The sequence below is a fragment of the Lepidochelys kempii genome, chromosome 3, assembly GCF_965140265.1.
Source record: "Lepidochelys kempii isolate rLepKem1 chromosome 3, rLepKem1.hap2, whole genome shotgun sequence".
Taxonomy (NCBI): domain Eukaryota; kingdom Metazoa; phylum Chordata; order Testudines; family Cheloniidae; genus Lepidochelys; species Lepidochelys kempii.
In genome coordinates, this window is record NC_133258.1 from 107978502 (window position 1) to 108000050 (window position 21549).

The 21549-nt window shown below is 41.5% G+C and overlaps 1 protein-coding gene across 2 annotated transcripts in view; it reads left to right on the plus strand.

The window, feature by feature from the left end:
• The first annotated feature begins 5794 nt into the window (after positions 1-5794).
• ADGRG6 (adhesion G protein-coupled receptor G6) overlaps positions 5795-21549 on the plus strand; it is a 153874-nt gene continuing 138119 nt past the window's right edge. For both annotated transcript variants that reach the window (XM_073337489.1, XM_073337490.1), the window contains exons 1-2: positions 5795-6022; positions 12070-12170. In XM_073337489.1, the coding sequence (XP_073193590.1) occupies positions 6021-6022; positions 12070-12170 (103 nt within the window). In that variant the 5' untranslated portion in view covers positions 5795-6020. The remainder of the gene's footprint in view (positions 6023-12069; positions 12171-21549) is intronic.

A 21549-nucleotide genomic window follows, 5' to 3' on the forward strand; every position in this document is an offset into this window, starting at 1 on the left:
TGTATTATAGTTAGTGGGTGCAAGACTGGTAGTGTAGTCTGTTTGTTGTGTAGCTGGCATCATTTATTTGTGTGTATGTGCATAGAAGGTGTATTGTGGCTGTGTGGTGTGAGGGAACTATAAGAGTGTATATGTGAAGCAGGTTATGCTTGGGAGAGGGCTGGATTTGGGTAGTTCAAACAAAGTTTGATTCAGTTGGATGGGAAGTACTAAAGAAATGCAAGAGGACTAGGTGGTGGCAGGAATCTGGTATCTTCTGAAGGTGAGGTGGATCAAAGATATGTGTGGTGTAGTTTATAAAAATAAATAAAACCAGAAAGCAAATACACGTGTTAAAAAAATTAACCATGATATCATGAAATGACACCCTAACACCTTTATTCAGATTCACAGTTTTAATATATTGATTTCACCAGATCTTCACTTATTTATCTCAGTATTCATGATCTTCATCCCTATACAATTCCTTTTCCTATACGGGGAATGGAGGAGAGCAAACATAGCTTGTAGAGCCCTGCAAGAATATGATGATGTCACCATGTTGATATAAATGCAGAGGAAGAACCAAGATGTGTCATACTCCCTGTCTGCATGTTTATATTGTGGTATTACCCGAGGACTCCAGTCAGGATCAGATCTCCCTTGTGCTAGGTGCTCCACAAACACATAGGAAGCACAGTCCTTCCCAGGAGTTTGTAATCACATGAAAAAAAATTGCCAAAAATCTGTTGAAATCCACAAAAACTCTGAAAGCAATTTTCTTTTTAGGATATTAAGCAGTTGTTCGTAGTATCATTCATTAACAGTGTCCTTATCACTCAAAGTTAATTATTTTATCAAACCAGGAACATAAACCATAAAAGACACAATAATAGTAAAACATGTTTAAATAGTTATTGTGCCTCTTATTTTCTCCCTATCTTGTGTTAGCTTGTACATATATTGCTCATTATTAATCTATTGTTCCTCAATGTGATATAGTTACAAAATTATGAACATCCAGGCCTCTTAAGAAAATATGCTTTAGCAAAAAGATATTATATCTCTAGGAGTTTACTGACTTAACTATTATTAGTATTATATTACTATCATTATTATTTTATTGCCATTGTGTAAAAATGCAGGATCCAGGGCAGCTGCTAAACATAGAATTTAGATGATTTTTACCACATTGGACTACCTTTAATAAAATCCAGTACAATTCGTATAGTTTCTCAGGCTTTTCTTGATTATTATTTTTTTTGTCCTTGCTGAATATGGATTTTCTACATATCTGTGTCTCTAACATGTGAAATATAGAAATATTGAAAATAGCTGAATATTTTTAAACTGTAGAAACATGTTCCATGCCTACTGTTGAGGGTTCAGTATATGGATATTTAAAAAAAAATCCTATTTTTGGTAATGCCTCTAACTTTAGGCCTTTCATATTTTTAAGGGAGCCTGACATATATTGTATGCAATGCTGGTAGCACTGCCAATAGTTAAGGTTGCCAGACTCTTCCCATAATATGGCCCTGTTTTCAGTTGCTCATAACTTCGCCATGCTTTAGCCTTTTGGGATGAAATTTTCCATGCTGCATATCTGTCTCAGGCTGAATTTTTATTTTAAAGTTTCAGTAAAAATGATTCATCCATTTCTGAGAACAAGAGTTAGGAAAATATGCTGTTTTACCCATGTTTAAAAACAAAAAAACAAACAAACAAACAAAAAAAAACACCATGCCACAGATACTTTGTTGGAGCAGGGCCCTAAAATTTGGCAAGGAAATCTGATGATGGGGATGTGCCTTTTGGGAAGATTTTCAGAGGGACAGCAAATTTGTCTCTGAAAGAACTCAGTTTGCACATGCTCAGTAAGGCCTGTTGGCACTCACAGCTAAATTCCCTGAAGATTCCATCTGTACTGGGCAAGCTTCAGCCCAGGATTCTAGGGGCTCAGCAGGACTTTCACTGCAATTGCTCCTCTGTGCTGCTGTAGTGTTGGGCACTGGAACTTAGAGCAGGGAGCCTGTGCCCCCACTGTTCTTAATGCACCCCCTGCTGGGCCCAGGCAGCATGGAGGAGGAGGAAGTTGTAGTCTTGCCAACTCTTGTGATTTGATTGTGAGTCTCATGACCTATAGTGTTTTTCTTACAGCCCCAGCTCCAGGAATCATGTTTTTGCTCTGAAACAAGAAGGCCAAGAAAAATAACATGTAGTTTTTTAAAAATCCCATGATTTTTAGCCTGTTTCATTAATATTTGGGGCTAGATGCATGGCATGGGCGTTTAACACTTGGGGATGGTAACACTTGAGCTGACTGGAGTGCAGAGGGGTGAGGAGTGGGGGCTGGGGAAAGGGGCTGACAGGAACCAGAGAGTGAGGAAGGAGCAGAAGTGGGAGGGGTATATGAGTCGGGGGTAGGGGGGTTAGGAGCAGAGGGAGTGGAAGAGGAGTGCATAGGCACAGAGAAGGTAGGGGGCATGAGCCCAAAGTATGGGAGGGGGAGGACCGGATAGGAGCAGAGGGTAAGGGAAATAGGAACTGAAGCTGGGGTGGGAGTAGATAGGAGGAGAGTGGTGGGGCAGGAGCCAGGGGGTTGGATAGGAAAAGGAGGCGGGGGAAGGGTAGGCATAGAGGGCAGGATGCAAGGCATGGAGAGTAGTGGACAAAGGGAGGCAAGGAGGGGTGGGGGTTAGATAGGAGGAGAGCTGAACAGGGGCAGCCTTGTGGGGGAATTGGCTAAAATGTCTGTGACCACTAGAGAACACTCCCCTCCAGAACCTAGGAGTTATGAGTCTCACCATTCCTCTGCTGACAGCAAATAGCAGTAAAACACAGGGGCATCCCTCTTCTAGTCGTCATCCACATAGAGGATAATAGACTACTACTGCTACTAGTTACTGCATTAGTTCAGGTGGTAGAGGTCTGTGCAGTGAATCTAAAGTTCCAAACCCTAATGATGAGCCAAGCTGGGGTTCAGTATGATTCCACATGATTCTGACTTTTTTCTATTTTAAAAACTACATTTTAAAAAAAACCTATGCTAAAAAACTGTTAAGACTGTAAATTTTAGCATTCAAAGCTTAGGAAATGCTGGAATTAAGGTTGTCTGTGCAATCCCCTTGTGTGTACATGTGAAAAATGTGGAAATTATCTTCAATTTTTGTGTGTGTTTTATATTATATTTGTGGGTTTGATGGATTCCGTTGCTTGTTAATGGTTAAAATTAGTCCTAATTAGCTTTTGGGTTGCAGGAACCCAGTTAACATCAGTAAACTTCTCTAATTGTTGCTGCTCACAAGGACAATACCAGGAATCTACTATTTGAAGACCCTCTTCACAATACTTTGCACTTGTCTTTATTGAATTTCATCTAATTGATTTCAGACCAATTCCCCAGTTTTTCAAGATCATTTAAAATTCTAATCCTGTTTCCCAAGTGTTTGCAACCCCTCTCAGCTTGGTGTCACCTGCAGATTTTGTCTGTGTACTCTCTACTCCGTCATCCAGGTGAAATGAAAATATTGAGTAGTACTGACCCAGGCCTGAGCTCTGCAGGACCCCACTTAATATGTCCTCCCAGTTTGACAGTGAGCCATTGCTAACTACTCTTTCAACTAGATGTGCACCCACCTTATAAGAGACACAAAGTGGGTGAAGGAATATCTTTTATTGGATCAGCTTCCGTTGGTGAGACAAGCTTTTGAGCTGTGTTGGAACCAACGCAGCTACTGTAACACTTCACACAAACACACACACCCCTTATAATTATTTCTTCTATCTAGACCACTTCATAGACCATATTTCCCTAGTTTGCCTATAACATTGTCATGTCTTCTACTGTAATGGCCCAAAACACTGAAATATCACACTTGCAAGCATTAGTGTTCTTGCCAATTCTTGCAGAGTACCATGAAGGGTTTTTATGAGAGATCCAATAGGCATTTAAACAGAAATACTGTAGTATATACAGAGATATTTTTCACTTTCCACTAAAATTGAGAGGAATTTACTTTGGTATACATGATGCAAAACTGTCCACCTCCCTTTCCTTCAAACTACAACACTACGAGTCACAGGGTTTTATGCTCTTTGATATTTTCAGTGTTTGCAGTTTTGTTTGGCATTTAATTTCCATTTTACAACAGAAAAGTAGATCATTTTTCTGACATGGCTAAAAACTAATTGAATGTGACTAATCTGGAATTATTTCTTTTGTCTCTGTGATCCTTTGCCTTTGACACCATCCGTGTATAATATATATATATAAGTGAACTTTAAAAGGTTCAGCTTTAGGTTGTGGTTCAGATAAGCATCCAAACATTTGAATGCCCATTCAAAGTTTATCCACACTTTCCTAATCTCTGCAAAACTGGACTGAAAATTTAGGACAAAGAAAAACTTTCCTCATGAGGTTTCCAGTGCTTCCATTACTGGAACGGGATGGAAATACCATGAGGTCAGTCTTTCTTCCAGTATTTCAAATCTTTTACATCTGGATAGAAACTGGAAGGGAGAGATTCTATGTAGAAATAGCATTATCTGAATATTGCAGTGCCGCAAAAAAGTTTGGTTTTAAAAATAGGTGAACCAAACTGGTTTATCCATCCCTTACGAAAATTATTTCAAAAAATTTCAAAATTCTAGTGGCATCCAGTCAATTGGCACCAGGAGCAATGACATGTTCAATTAACCCCTTTGTTGCTGAGCTGGTGGCACTTTCCTAGGTGCTAGGTTCTGCATGGAACTCAAATTTGGTAGTGCACTTTTAAGTGTCAGTCAGTTCGGAGTCAGTGCATGGAGTGTGTATGTCCTCAAGGTTGTATGTGCATCCCTGGGTTGGTGTGTGTATTCCTGGGTTGTGTGTCCCTGGGATGTGTGTATATGCTCCAGAGGCAGGGTGTGGTGTGCAGCTGGCAGCAGGGAGGGAGGCAGGTGTGACCCTGGAGTAGTGTGGAGTGTATCTCTGGGAGTGGTGAGTGTCTCAGGGTTGTTGTGTGCCCCTGGAGCAGTGTGTCTCTCGGGGGCGGGGGCGGGGAGGGAGTCTCTCTGAGGTGTTGTGTCCCCACTGTAGTGTGCCCTCCTGGAGCAGTGGGTAGTGAGTGGGTGTCTCTGGGGTGTGTGCCCCTGAAGCAGTGGGTGGGGGTCTCTGGAGCACTATGTCTCTGAGGTGTTGTGTCCCCACTGTAGCGTACACCCCCGGGGAAGCGTGTGGCTGGCGGGTGTCTCTAGGGCAGCGGGTGGTGGTGGTGAGGGGGGTGTCTCCGGGGCAGCGTGTGGCGGGCGGGGGGGGACACCCCTGGGGCAGCCCGTGTGGTGGGCGAGTGTTTATGGGGCAGCGTGTGGTGTGGGGGGGTATCTCTGATTCGTGCACCCCTGGGGCAGCGTGTGGCAGGCGGGGGGGTGGGGTGGTCTCCGGGGCGGTGTGTCTCTGCGGCTGAGGTGTCCCGGGCAGGGGGTGCCCCTAGCTGCCTGTGCTCTCTCTCCTGCTGGTGTTGTGGGGCCCAGATCACCGCTGCCGGGTGGCGCTGCGAGGCGCCTTCAGCCCGGCCTCCGAGGGGAGAGCCCGCGGGCGGGGGCGGTCCGCCAGCCGCACTGTCCCGAGTCGCAGCCGGCTGCGCAGCCACCTGAATAATCCCCGGCCCGCTGGAAGCCGAGAGACACCGCAGCTGCCCGGGGCGGCCAGCCCGACCCCAGCGAGGGGGAGGGGTGGGCAGCGCAGGGACCCACCCTCCCAACGACCAGCCCCAGCCTCCCGCCCGCTCAGCACCCGCCCAGTGCAGCCCCCGCTTTCTCCCGCCGGGTGCGACTGGAGAGGCAAAGCGCGGCCACCGCGGCGAGCGGGAGGGACCCGGGCTGAGCAGGGGCCGCTCCCCGCGTTGCCCGCCCGCGCGGGACGCTGCGTGTGTCTCAGGTGGGCAGAGGCTGCGGAACTTCCCGGGAAGCGCGAGCGGGAGCGAGACGGAGGCGGCGGCCGCAGCAGCAGGGGATGGTGGTTGGCACCCGCCGGAGGACAGCAGCCCGCTAATGTCAACATGTAAGTTTCGCCTCCCTGCGCTTTCCACAGTGGGGCGAGGAGTATTTTTAACCGTCGGAACAGTTTGGTAAGGACCGACTCTCGCCAGCTGCTAGGGGCGGCAAACCGGTTGGTCCTCGGTCAAAGGGATTCCGGCCAGACAGACCGCATTTCTTCCCCCTGTAGCCCGTGCTGAATCTCAGGTTTATTCTGTGCAGAGAGGTAGGGCTAGAAGAATGGGCCAACCGTGTTGTCTATCTGTGCACACTTGCCAACAGATACTGCTTGGCCAATATCGGGATTTGCCAAAAGAATGTTCTGTAAGATCCCGAGAAGACCGATTTTTTAAAAAAAATATCTATAATTATTTACAGTCAGCTTGAAGGCAGAAGTTACTCTTTACTTTCGATGCTTCCAGGGGAACATTGCAAAAGGAAACAAAGCCCATCCCATCCTTAATGTGCTTTGCTTGTGGGGCAGTGCGCGCGCGCGCGTGTGTCTCTCTGTGTGTGTGTGTGTGTGTGTGTGTGTGTGTGTGTGTGTTCACGTTATCTGGAGCCTAAAGTTCAACTCTTTCAAAGCGGAGTTCAGATCTAAGAAACAGATCGGCGAGAGGTACTTTTTCTAGCCAGCAAGGTACTGTGCCAAAAATAGGAAGGAAGGGAAGGGAGAAGGAGGGGTCAGGAGGATAATAATTTAAGCCCCACTCCTCGCTGTTCCCCACAGTCTCCTACTGGAGAGAGATTGCTAGATTCCCGCAGCCTTTCGGAGGGAGAGAAAGGGCACCTTCACAAAGGGTTCGTAGACGCTATCTTTGATAAACTATCCGGTCCAGGGATTAGCCCTTTAGAATTGTACTGAATCTTGGGCAGATTCCCAAGTAGGCTCTGCCTTTGCTGACATATACAAAGGAGCTGTTGGTGCTTCTCTAGCACATTCACACCTAATGATACAGAGCCTGTGATTGGCACTGAATGAAAGCAATGATACAGGCGCAAAGGGTAGCTTTCTTTTACAGCACAAGGTAAAGTAAAGCGAGAAGAATTTATGACTAAAGAACAAGCGTTGCACGAGCATGTTGGTAACTTAAAACGCTAGAAAATTCATTTTGGAGGGAAATCCAAGGACCAAGAAAATATCGGATACATACAAATGACACGTTTTAAATTAAAATGTATATGCCTTACCTTCATCTTCCGCCAGTATTTTCTAGTCAGATTTTTGGCTGGCTCTGAGAACGGTTGTATATGGGGAGAGTAAGCAGCACTCTACAAAACGAACCTTTTAAATGCCATTGTCTGAAATTAGCAATTTACAGTTAAAAATGAGGTAGAATTGAAGTGTACTCTTTCGTTAGTGTGCAGGAACTAAAACGCGAAGTAGTTGTCTCTCACTTGTTGCTTTATAACTCCATCGTGATTACATCATAAAATATTTTTGTTTCCTAATTTAAATGAGATGTTTTGAAATTGGTGGTATCTCTTTCTAAATTTCAAACTGTCAGCAGCATTTTTTTTTCTTAATAGTTTCATCCATGTCAAAGATCAAAGAAAATCCAGTCAATCTGCCTAGGGCAGAATTCACATCCCACTCTGGAGAACTCTGCCCAGGTTTTGAACAAGGTGTAGGCAGATATATCCAGCATGTTCTGTAGATGAGGTATTGGTGCATGAACCACAGGTTATTGGATTATTCAGGAGTAGTATGTATTTTACTCCAAAGTTGTGTGTTTCCAAAAATATGCTGGTGTTGCTTTAGCTGTATACTGTATATACAATGTGGGATTTTTGGTAGTTAGATTTAGCAAGACAAGCACTAAATTGGTCTTGAACCATGTCAAATTACCACCCCATTTATGGTTTAGATAAATTACATTACATTTTTGCTCTTCCAGAATGAATTGTGAATACACCCATTGTCTCCTGCATCATAGGAAATAGGAGTACAGTAGCTATGGTTTGCACAAAGTTGGTAGCTAGAGTGCTCAACTGGGTATGTCACAGCAGTATCTAAAATTGTCTTTTCACTGAAAAAATCGGTAATGCTTTTGTTAGCCGTTGTAGACTGCATTTAATATTCTGCAGAGCATTTACATCTGTAGAGGGATAACTGATATTTGTTTAAAACATGTATAAAAGGATAACTATAGTGGGATTACATCCAGCTATAATGAGATAGTTGCCAACTACAGTATATTGAGCCAAATTCTGCTTTAGCTACATGGATTTCTCTGGGGTCACATGCATGTAACTAAGTGAAGACCGAATCGGACTCACTGTTCTGAATTTTGTCTAAATTTTAAAGAGAGTGAGAAAGAGACATCACTTTGAGCCATGTTCACAATTGCAGTGAATCTGGTTGTTAGAGGCAGAAATTATCTGAAGCTTTACTCCTTTGTAATAGTCATTCTTGTTACAGTTTACAGTATTTACTTGATCCATTGGGAGGGGGGTTATTACATTACTATCCTCATATTCTTGTCTCTCCATTAGTTATGAACAGGGTCCTACCAAATTCAAAGCCATGAAAAACGCATCATGGACTGTGAAGTCTGGTCTCCCCCCATAAATCTGGTCTTCTGTGTGCTTTTACACAATACTATGCAGATTTCACGGGGGAGACCAGCGTTTCTCAAACTGGGGGGTCCTGATCCAAAATGGAATTGCAGGGGAATCACAAGGTTATATTAGGGGGGTTGCAGTATTGCCACCCTTACTTCTGTGCTGCCGTCAGGGCTGGGCTGGACAGAGAGCAGGATGCCCAGCTCTGAAGGCAGCGCCCCACCAGCAGCAATAGTGCCATCCTTACTTCTGCACTGCTGCTGGCGGCAGCTCTGCCTTCAGAGCTGGGCTCCTGGCCAGCAGCTGCTGCTCGGCCACCTAGCTCTGAAGGCAGCGCCACCGCCAGCAACAGTGCAGAAATAAGGGTAGCAGTACCACAACCCCTGCCTACAATAACCTTATGACCCCCCCCCACACACACACACACTCCTTTTTGGGTCAGGCCCCCAGAATTACAACACTGACATTTCAGATTTAAATATCTGAAATAATGAAATTTACGATTTTAAAAATCCTATGACCATGAAATTGACCAAAATGGATGTGAATTTGGTAGGGCCCTAGTTATGAATGTTAAGGAGGAAAATGCAGCCCTTCTTGCTCTCTAAGATGTCTCCAAACTGCAAGATACTATTTTTCACTAATTATTCACTAATTTGCTTGTTGAATTATTCATTTGCTATTTAGGTTCAAGTTTTAGATTTTAATAACCATTAATAATCAACAGAATTATTATTAATAAATATATATTATTTGCATTAAATTGACATGTTAGTATTTTAGCATATTTAGCACTTTTACAGAACTTTTTAATTTTTAATGCTCTTTATAAATATTTAGTGCTTAATGTTAATATTTGCCTTTAGTTCCGTTATTCACTTTCACAATATGACTTCTCCAATTACCAGGCTATTCTGAAATGATCTCAGACAGCAGTTTCTTCTGTACTTAATCTGCAGTGCTGTTGCTGCTGCTTTTGTATGGCAAGAGAGGAAGTCCAAATTTGTGAGCCATTGTGTAAGTGAGCCACTTGATGTAAGTCTGAGATGCCACCAGTAAACAATCAAAGCAGGCACTGATTTACAGTGTGATCCATAGTTTGTGACTGGTGTCCACAGATACATTGTGAGTTGTTGCTCATCTTCCAAAGGTGCAAGAGATGACAGCATCTGCCATTCAGTGTTCTAAAATGGTTCAATGTGGGCCATTCTTTCCAGTGTAGGTTTAAGCCAGGAAGTTTTTTTGTGGGGTTCCGCAATGAGGAGTTTGTCTGAGACTTTAGATTATCCCAGAATTCTTTCCAATGTGCTTCAGGATTGAATGAAAATGCTTTAAAAGCTATAGTCCAATCCCCAAAAGGCTTGCCAGATTTCAGTCCTTTTTTTGGAAGGTTCAGGTGGTCCTCATGAGTTGGTAAGTTCTTGTAGAAACAGCAGTTGGTGAGTTGTACAAGAACTTACCAACTCATGAGGACCACTGTATTCTCCTGTATTTGAAAGAGAGGATATCCTTTTACAGTCACCACCCCAACTGGCAAATGTTGAGGTTTTAATTGCGTCCCTGTATATATGATTTATTTTGCTGTCTAAACAGGATAGCTTCTCATCAACAATAACTTTCTAGGGGAATATTTAGGGTATCTGTATGTGTATGAAACTTATTTTTTGCATACTGTACAGCTCCCAAAGTCTTGGCATTCTGTTGTCTGAGATGCTAACAAGAATTTATGGACCACTGAGTTGGAGGACAATATTTCTATTGTGTAGTAATCTGCTTATTCTGCTGTGTCTGGCTTCATCAAAGAGATTCTTGTATTTCAGAGCCCTGAATGTTCTGTGCTTGTCTTTAAAACTTTTAAAGTTTAATTTTACCATATCTCAGAAAATAAATCAGCTTCAAGTTAATAATTTAACAAAACTTTCAATAAAGAATTGGACCTTTTTGTAGTCAGATACTTATATTAGAGAACACCAGTTAGGTTTTCCTACAATCCATTCACAGCAGTTAATCTCATGAAATGTTGTTTACCTAGGTCTGTAGCATATGATTCAGAGGACTGATTTGAAGAACTATTACTTTTAAACTTGCAACATTAGTTGTTTCATTACAGTCGATTATTTTAGGATGCTTACTCATCTAGGCTTGTTGGTGTTTAATTTTTTTCTTTCAAAAGCTAGAAGAGCCATTAGTGGACAAGATTTTAAATTTACCCCCAGCTTTCACTATCAGTTTTAAAGCAATAAATGTGGAGTGGGGAAAGAAAAAAGATTTCTATATGTTTAAAAAAGTCAGGTTTTTATGATATGTTTAACTGCCTGTATTTTTTCCTCTCATTCACCTCCCTCACATTCACAGCCTGACAAATGGCATTAAAGTTCATCCAAAATGTCTTTTGGGTCAATTTATTTAATATTTCACTATCCTGACAGACATTTGTGTGTGATGTTTTTTCATTACTGTTAGTTCAGTGTTCTTGCCAGTCCATCCTATTCCCTCCATCCCCCTGTCTCCTCAATATAATATAAATGAATAATTTCTTACTGGAAAAAGGCTAATTATAGGCTGTCAGTTCAAAATAGGATGGGAATGGGGTTGGTCAATATAATATGTGAGCTGTGTTTCACTTCTTTGCTGTTGCTTGTTGCTGAGTTGTTGCATAAAAAGAGAAAGCAATATAATAGGTTACAATTAATTTTGGATCCATGATTATATCTCCATAGTAAAGGTTGGGACTAAGTTCCATTATAAGCCTTATTTCTTGCTTGTCCAGCTTCCACATACCATAATTTTAACTAGGAACATTTTGATTTGGCCTAAAAATTGTCATATATGCTTTAAAAGCAAAGGAATGTAAATAGAATTGGCCAAACTATTTTTGTATTTATTGTATTAAATATCAAGAGTCTAATTTATTTTAGTGAGAGTAAGATTGGGCCTCTGGTCACTGACAGACAGAAAATACTACCTTTAAGTTAAGGTTCCTATTTACTGTACAATATGTAAACCAAGGAATGTTACAGCTATAAAAACCTTAAGACTGAAAAGTGTCGGAAAGAACAGTTATGGGAAGAAAGGTAAATATTCAAATGCACTCTTCATATTGTCTATAATACATGTCAGTGAGTTGCAAATTCCAAAAAGAACCTTAACTTCACCCATATTCCTGCCCAGTCTCAACATATAGACCATATCCCTCTTACATCATCCACTCTACATGTTTTGAATATGGGCTACAAACTGTCATAAACAACCACGCACCCACCATGCATGGCCCACACCCCCAATCACAGTCCATCTTTTGGCTTGCCTGTCTGTTATCAGAGATATGAACACCTTGTCTTTTGCCCTCCATGTAAAGACCAGAGACAACACTCTTTTAAAGCAAGATTCTAAGGAACTCTATATTTTTCAGCTGCTGGTGTAATAGCAATATCTTAATTATTACTGAAAAAATCAAGTTTTGGCTTGTTTAAAGGTTTCCTAAGCTGTTGCTTTCTTGCTTCATAGGATGTCACCTGTGAGTGATATGTGGTACTATCACTGGAAACGGAAGCTGCCGCACTTTCTGTATTTATTTACTATCTACATGATATGTGTGCAGGATTTGGGTAAGTGAGAAAACTATCATCTCTTTCCAATAAAAGATCATGGGCCCAGTTTTGGTGAATAAGAACTATCCTTATGTATGGCTGTATTATGTATTTCCGTTACTTTCACAATTTAATATTTTGATTATGTTGTAATTTGATAGTTTGATTTATGTTTTATGCTATTGCCAAGGTTCAGTTTTTCTGTTTTTGAAATACTGTTTCACTCATCCATCCCTGCCATTTCTTTTTTTTTTTCAGCTAATTGTGCAACTTGACTTTATTTGCTTGACCCTTTCTTCTGATTTTTCTTAGTAAGTTCTTGCATCTCTCCCGATTTTCTCATTCATTTCTGCTTCCTCTATTGAAAGAATAAGGTGTGATACTTAAATATTTTTCCAAATTTGGGGGTGGGCATGTATGTGTGTAATGTAGTGACTTTTCACATCACAAATAAATTGATCTTAAAAACTGTAAATGAAAGATGATGATTAATTTTAAAATAGTTTGTGCACATGCAATTTGAATGATATAAAATATATAAATGATATGATATAAAAATTGCTTAAAAATTTATAGAACAATCATATACTGGACAGGACATTTAATTAACAACTCAGTCTTTGTCAGCCTGTATAAACTGGTGAGTGCAGAATTTTGTAACATTTTGAAATTATTGTCTGTAAACTGAAAACCTAGAGATTTGATTTACCAAATGCCTTTTCCTGACAATGAGTGCAGAAAGTATTTTAGGAGTTTCAGCTGCTTTGTTGGAAAAACCTCTGCAGTTTATTGGACAGTTCTTGAGCATAAGAAAACCTTAGAGCAGATTGTGGCATGCTAATTCCATATCAAATGGGAAATTTTCCAGTTACTAACTTCCCATTGGAAAGACCATACTAAATCTGCAAAACAGGGTGGAATATATAGAGATGTTCTGTTTTTTTTAAAAACAAAGAAGTAAAGAACTTTGAAATTTCATCAGAGGTTATGTATTTGTTAAACTGTCCAAGCTGCACATTCATAGTTTCAATTGCACAACAGTTTAAGTGATAGGTTTCAGAGTAGCAGCCGTGTTAGTCTGTATTCACAAAAAGAAAAGGAGTACTAGTGGCAGTCTCTAAGGTGCCACTAGTACTCCTTTTCTTTTAGTTTAAGTGATGTACTTTTTAAACCTAGATAAAATATTATAGACAGAAGTCTACGTTTGGGGCCAGACTGTCTGCTGTAGCTGATTAGTGCTTAGCACAACTGGGGTGTGCAAAGGTCCTATGTGAATCCCTAAAGCTTATGCTCTAATAAATTGGTTAGTCTCTAAGGTGCCACAAGTACTCCTTTTCTTTATGTGAATCCTGTTGATCTTGAGCTCTCCAGCTGCCAGTCTGGTCCTTAGTGTAAAATAAACCAGCTGGGGGACGGCTCTAATTTTCATCAGCTGTTTAGTGGGCCCTGTGTCTGGCAGTTGTGGAATGCTGGGGCACAAGGATGCCTCAGACAGTCTCCCTGAGCTGGGTACTAGGAGGGTTCAGAGCCACTACAACGGCCCTGTACCATTGCAGTATCCCTCATTTACAGGGGCATATGTGCCAGCAGCTGGCTACACCAACTTTAAAGTTGCTTAATGCCAGTGGAGTGGTACAAAGAAGCCAAAATGCATTTGATAATCAGAGAGACAAGGTGGATGAGATAATATTGTTTATGGGACTAACTTCTGTTGGTGAGAGAGACAAGCTTTCGAGCTTACACAGAGCTCTTCTTCAGGTCACCATCAGAAATTGGTACAATAAAAGATATTACCTCACTCACCTTGCCTCTCTCATATCCTGGGACCAACACAGCTACAACAACACTGCAACATGCTCAAATAAATTGGTTAGTCTCTAAGGTGCCACTAGTACTCCTTTTCTTTTTGCGAATACAGACTAACACGGCTGCTACTCTGAAAACTGCATACTTGTTAATCTGGTATTTTGTTTTGAAATCCACTGATCTGATACTTGTCAATTTTTATGTTTCTGTTTTGTTTTGTTTTATTTCTCCTGTCTTTTGGCTAAAAAGAAAACCTGTGTTTTATGTGTTAACCCCTTTATTGCTATTCGAATGTGAATGTGTGTAGGCAGGAGTTTTCTATTGTACATTACTTTTCAATTAATGGAACATCAGATCATCAGACACTGTAGATAGGATAGCCAGGAATAAACAATTTCAATAGACAGATATGTTTGCAGTTCAGCAATGAAGCAGGTCACAAGCAAAATTTGTTGTTGATACTCTATTGAAATGAAAATGATACATTTACATTTCGTGTGATGTCATTTCAGTGGACTTGTCTTCAGACCCTTGGGTTTTCATTTTTAGTGCTGTCCTTGCAACTCACAGGTGTGTTTCTTCTTTGTTAGGCCATAAGCTAGAGCTGCAATATACTAACCTTCCCCCCATATCTTTGTACTTTTTAATAGAAGTTTTGCTATTTGAGGTGTACTAAGCAGATTACAGCAGCCCTTTTAATGCATTACAGATTCTTTGCCATGTTTTTTCTTTTTACTAAAGATGTATGTCAGTTTGGCTTTGGACACACATGGTACCCAGAATGTTAATGTTAGCTTAAATATTACTGAAGTTAATGCAATAGAATAAATGCCATAAAATCTCACATTCAGCCAGCTTCACTAGTGATCTGTAATCTCAGAAAGCTGTTGATTTTTTGCACTTTGATTAGCAGAGGTTAGATATGTGGAAGGATGATGATAATCAGATGCCTTTCTCATGGATTAACTATAGGGCTGGTAGTCAAGGCAAAAAAAGTCAGTCATGCCTTTGTCGGGGCACAAATTCAAAAGTAATAATTTTACAGTGAGAGCTTTGCTTGCATAAGGATGCAGAATCAGGCTTATTTTCAGAAAGAAAACTCAAGGGAGGAATAAACACAGCAGAAAACCTATAATAGTAGCAGAATTGTTTCTGAATAGAATGTTTGTTCAGAGTTTTCTGTGATGTGTCAGCAGCTATTTAAGGTGAACAGCTCCTTTTTTTCTGAATTGGCTAGTTAAATGCAAACATACTGAAAGACAAGTGTAATAGCTCAGTGAATTACCCTAATATAGACCTGCTCAAAAGCACATTGAAGTCAGTGGAAACACTCCCAAAGATTCATAGATTTTAAGGCCAGAAGGGACTTCTGATCATCTAGTCTGACCTTCAGTCTAACGTAGGCTATGTGTTACCAGATTTGCCCATTACTTTGGGGTATGCTTATTTATTAGGGTTACTCTTCTGGGGGGAGGGGAGTTCTGTAATTCTGTTAATGTACTGCTTATGTCACTTGTGTGTTCATATGGACCTCTACTCCTTCCTTCTGCAAGTCCCCTCCCAATGGAACTATTCTGCAGAACCTAGGTTCCCCGGGGCTGGATTCCTGAACACGGACACACACACATGCACACACTAACAGAGCAAGTCTGAGCAGACCGGATCAATCAGCACTTTCAAGCTGTCACCCTTATATGTCCCTGGACTCAGTAGGCTGGGTCAAGCAGCACTTTCAAGCTGCAACCTTATTATGCCACAGGTTTAGCACATCCCTATCCCCACTTTCACGTCACAATTGTACTGGTAGTAACTCACTTGATGAGCAAACCCCAAAGTATTTTGGGCACTACAGGGATCTTTAGCATTGCTGCAGAGTAAATGGGGAAGCTAAAAACACAAAAGAGTAAAGTTTAGAGAGAGAGAGAGATGCAACCAGCTTAACTATAAAAGTTATTTATTGAATAATAGTGATAACTACACAAGGAGAGCCTAAACCAACATAACAGTTACATTATTAAAGGTTAATACTTGAGGTAGAAAAGAAAACAGAAAGAAAGAGAGAGAGGGATCTTATCCACTCCATGAGGCTTGAACTGGTTGGGGTTCCCAGGTGATGGTGGTGGCTCAGGGTCCTGGGTGCTGGAGGCAGGCAGAGCCCCTAGCACGATCAGTCAGGAAATGGAGTCCCAGTGAAACTGAGACAGAGTTTGGGTCCATGAATTACTTGGGCATAGGTAGGGGGTTTTGTAGAGAAACAACAGTGGTTCAAGGGAGAACACTAGATTTGTTTATGGGTAAACTGATGACTTAAGGGTTTTCTTTGGGCTAGACAATCGGAGCTGATCACTCTTGGCTATGGGTGGTGTTTTCTTCCAGGGAGCTCACAATGCAACTAGGCTGCTTCAGTATTTTGGATATCAATCAAGGATTCGTTACTAGAATTGATCTGATAACTGCTGAGCTGGGTGTGTGCAAGCATAGGTTCATTAACATCTGGAGCAGAGATCCCCCATGATGCAGTGCTTCCCTGCTTTTCTGGTCCCAGCGTTCAGTGCAGTTCTCTGTTCTCCATTCTGTATGCTAATTGAGATGTCTCTCTGTCCCATCTTTCATGCAGATGAGGCTAGGGGAGTTGCCTCAGTTCTCCATTCTGTATGCTAATGGAGATGTCTTAATCTTGTCACCCTAGTCAGGAAGGTCTAGATGTGTCTTCTAATGCCCTCCATGCTCTCTGCAAGTCTTTTCTCTAATCGGTTTTGATTCAAGCAGAGACTGGTGGGGGGTGTCTTTCATGAGTCAGAAAGGCTGGATATTGCGCCCTGGTTCCCCAAGAATACAGACCTGGCTGGTATCAAGTTGGACTTTCCTGAATTAATTCCTGTTTGAATTAAAGCATATCTTTTGGAAAAAACTTGCAATCTTGATATACAATGTGCTTTGGATCAGGTCCTGGAAGATCATGGGACAAATCCTCAGCTGCTGTAAATTGTCATAGATCATTGACTTTTAATGGAGCTATGGCAATTTACACCCACTGAGGATCTGTATTTACCAACAGGATGAGAAATAGTGTATCTTTTCCCAGTGTAAGTCAGCCAGTTTGAGATATACAAATAGGTCAACATTTCTCCTGTAATTTGGGCAACTGGACCATTGGTTACCATACAGTGCTCTTAAAAATCAGTATAAAAAACAAACCAAAACAAAAAACACCTAATTCAAAGTTAAAGAAGTGCACTTTCCACTTCTTTTAAAGTGTAGAAATGCACATGGAATATCATCCCCAATATCCTGAACTCTGTTCTGTTCTACCCTATGCACCTGTTGCATCTTGTATGTAGGAGAGCAATGTTATGAGGAGTGTGGCCTGGTAGATAGGGCACAGAAGACCTGGTTTCTATTCCTGGCTCTGCCACTAGATTGCTGGGTGGCTGTGGGGAAGTCACATCCCCACTCTGTGCCTTACTTTCCACATCCGTAAAAATGAGACTAATGATCATTAGCTCCCTTATAAAGTGCTTTGAGATCTACTGATGAAAAACACTATGAAAGATCTGGTTGTTGTGGTGATGATGATAATAGAGTTTTTAATAAGGATGTTTTAAATCCATCCCATTTATGTAGCTGTGGGACTCTGGATTCCCTGTCTTTGTATTTGTACAATATGTAAATTAATCCCTTGAACACTGACATAAAATCAACCTGATTTTTTGGTTCAGTGTTTAGGAAATTGGGAGATCCAGATACATGATATTTGACAGTATGACAATGTTCTGTGCCTTAGAAACCCTACATGCATTTGGGAAATTGTACTGAATGGTTGGCTTAAATAAGGACATTTTTAGTGGAGATGTAAAAGTCTGTCTTTTTACAGTAATCTCATATCATCTAAAATAAGGCAGAAGTAGTTTGATATAGTGAAGTAAAAACATTGGGGGTTAATTGCCGCGGAAATATATAATTAACGTTTCAACAAGAGTTCAGTTAGATCACTTCTCAGTTGTTGTAGTTGCGGATGCATAGGAAGATGTCTGGTGTTTAGGATAGGATTGTTTCCTGATTTTGGTAGCTCTGTGGATTGTAACACAGGAGCAGAACCAAGGTTGTTTAGGTGACCTTAATTGTATGTTTATAACTGCATATTTGCTTTCTAATTAATTTAAGTATAATCTCTTCATTGAATTTCCAGCTTTTCTAATGTTTGTGCCTTTTGAGGGACTTGCAACATTTTCTTAAGAATTTTTATCCCTTTAAGTAAATGCTATAAATTTACAACCTTAACTACAGCTTAATCATTTTAATGTTATGCAGGACGTGAAAAAGATATTTTTAAAATAAACATACATAGAAAGAAACTATAGCTACAGTAGTTCCATACTATATCCCCTATTAGTGCTATTATGGAACCACTGTGTTGCAGCTGATATCACCCAACCTGTGGTAGGGGCTGATCTGAAGCCCTTTAATGTCAGTAGCCATCTTTCCATTGACTTCAGTCTTTCAGTTGACTACAGTGGGTTTTCAGTGAAGTCCACAGAACAAGATGTAGGGAGAATAACTGTGTGTCATGTGATGTCACAGGTAGTGGTGTTCACTGGAGTGTAGGGAACCATGTTCCTCTTTCCAATGGCTATTTAAAAATATTTATTATTTGAACATAAGAATGGCCGTACTGCGTCAGACCAAGGGTCCATCTAGCCCAGTATCCTGTCTTTCAACAGTGGCCAGTGCGAGGTGCCCCAGAGGGAATGAACAGAACAGGTAATCATCCAGTGATCCATCTGCTGTCACTCATTCCCAGCTTCTGGCAAACAGAGGCTAGTGACACCATTCCTGCCCATCCTGGCTAATAGCTGTTGATGGACCTATCCTCCATGAATTTATCTAGTTCTTTTTTGAACCCTGTTATGGTCTTGGCCTTCACAACATCCTCTGGCAAGGAGTTCCACAGGTTGACTGTGCATTGTGTGAAGAAATACTTCCTTTTATTTGTTTAAACCTGCTGCCTATTAATTTCATTTGGTGACCCCTAGTTCTTGTGTTATGAGAAGTAGTAAACAACACTTCCTTATCTACTTTTTCTATACCAGTCATGATTTTATAGACCTCAATCATATCTCCCCTTAGCCGTCTCTTTTCCAAGCTGAAAAGTCCTAGTTTTATTAATCTCTCCTTGTACAGAAGCCATTCCATACTCCAAATCATTTTTGTTGCCCTTTTCTGAACGTTTTCCAAGTCCAATATATATTTTTTGAGATGGGGCAACCACATCTGCACCCAATATTCAAGATGTGGGTGTACCATGGATTTATATAGAGGCAACATGATATTTTCTGTCCTATTATCTAACTCTTTCTTAATTATTCCCAGCATTCTGTTATCTTTTTTGACTGCCGCTGCACATTAGGTGGATGTTTTTCCTAGAACTATCCACAATGAATCCAAGATCTCTTTTTTGAGTGGTAACAGCTAATTTAGACCCCATCATTTTATATGTATAATTGGAATTATGCTTTCCAATGTGCATTACTTTGCATTTATCAACGTTGAATTTCATCTGCCATTTTGTTGCCCAGTCACCCAGTTTTGAGAGATCCTTTTGAAGCTCTTTGCAGTCTGCCTGGCTCATAGAATCATAGAATATCAGGGTTTGGAGGGACCTCAGGAAGTCATCTAGTCCAACTCCCTGCTCAAAGCAGGACCAATCCCCAACTAAATCATCCCAGCCAGGACTTTGTCAAGTCTGACCTTAAAAACCTCTAAGAAAGGAGATTCCACCACCTCCCTCGGTAACCCATTCCAGTGCTTCACCATCCTCCGAGTGAAAAAGTTTTTCCGAATATCCAACCTAAACCTCCCCCACTGCAACTTGAGACCATTACTCCTCGTTCTGTCATCTGCTACCACTGAGAACAGCCTAGATCCATCCTCTTTGGAACCCCCTTTCACGTAGGTGAAAACAGCTATCAAATCCCCGCTCATTCTTCTCTTTTGCAGACTAAATAATCCCAGTTCCCTCAGCCTCTCCTCATAAATCGTGTGCTCCAGCCCCTTAATTATTTTTGTTGCTCTCCACTGGACTCTTTCCAACTTTTCCACATCCTTCTTGTAGCGTGGGGCCCAAAACTGGACACAGTACTCCAGATGAGGCCTCACCAGTGCCGAATAGAGAGGAATGATCACTTTCCTCTATCTGCTGGCAATGCTCCTACTTATACAGCTCCAAATGCTGGTAGCCTTCTTGGCAACAAGGGCACACTGTTGACTCATATCAAGCTTCCCATCCACTGTAACCCTTTGGTCCTTTTCTGCAGAATGCTGCCTAGCCACTTGGTCCCTATTCTGTAGCAGTGCATGGGATTCTTCCATCCTAAGTGCAGGACTCTGCACTTGTCCTTGTTGAACCTCATCAGATTTCTTTTGGCCCAATCCTCTAATTTGTCTAGGTCCCTCTGTATCCTATCCCTACCCTCCAGTGTATTTACCACTCCTCCCAGTTTAGTGTCATCTGCAAACTTGCTGAGGGTGCAATCCACGCCATCCTCCAGAGCATTAATGAAGGTATTGAACAAAACTGGCCCCAGGACTGAGCCTTGGGGCACTCTGCTTGATACCGACTGCCAGCTAGACATGGAGCCATTGATCACTACCCATTGAGCCCAATGGTCTAGCCAGCTTTCTATCCACCTTATAGTCCATTCATCCAGGCCATACTTCTTTAACTTGCTGGCAAGAATACTGTGGGAGACCATATCAAAAGCTTTGCTAAAGTCCAGGAACAACATGTCCACTGCTTTCCCCTCATCCACAGAGCCAGTTATCTCACCACAGAAGGCAATTAGGTTAGCCAGGCATGACTTACCTTGGTGAATCTATGCTGACTGTTCCTGATCACTTTCCTGTCCTCAAAGTTTTAACTATCTTTAGTAATTTTGTATCATCTTCAGATTTTGCCACCTCACCGTTTACCCCTTTTTCCAGATCATTTATGAATATGTTGAATAGGACTGGTCCCAGAACAGACCTCTGGAGGACACCACTATTTACCTCTCTTCATTCTGAAAACTGACCATTTATACCTACCCTTTGTTTCCTATCTTTCAACCAATTACCAAACCCTGAGAGGACCTTCCCTCTTATCCCATGGCAGTTTACTTTGCGTAAGAGCCTTTGGTGAGCCTTGTCAAAGGCTTTCTGAAAATCTAAGTACACTGTATCCACTGGATCCCCCTTGTCCACATGCTTGTTGACCCCCTCAAAGAATTCTAGTAGATTGCTGAAACATGATTTCCCTCTTTGTTTGTTTTTTTCAAGGGAAAGGTTAGAGAAGAGAGGGTGCCCGAAAGGTCTTCGCTTCCCCATAAGTTGAATAGAAATCGGTGAGGGGTCTGGATATACACAAACTGGGAGCCAGGTCAGGGTATTGGAGGGGTCATCCACATGTAAAAGAGCCAGGTACTAGTTTGGGATGTGACCCTATCCCCATGTAAGGAATACAGGAGCCAAGTCTGGGGTGTCTGTGGAAGGTGGTGAGTGCGGCTAAAGATGGGATTAGGGTGCCCACTTATATAAGGGTGAGGGACAGGTCTGG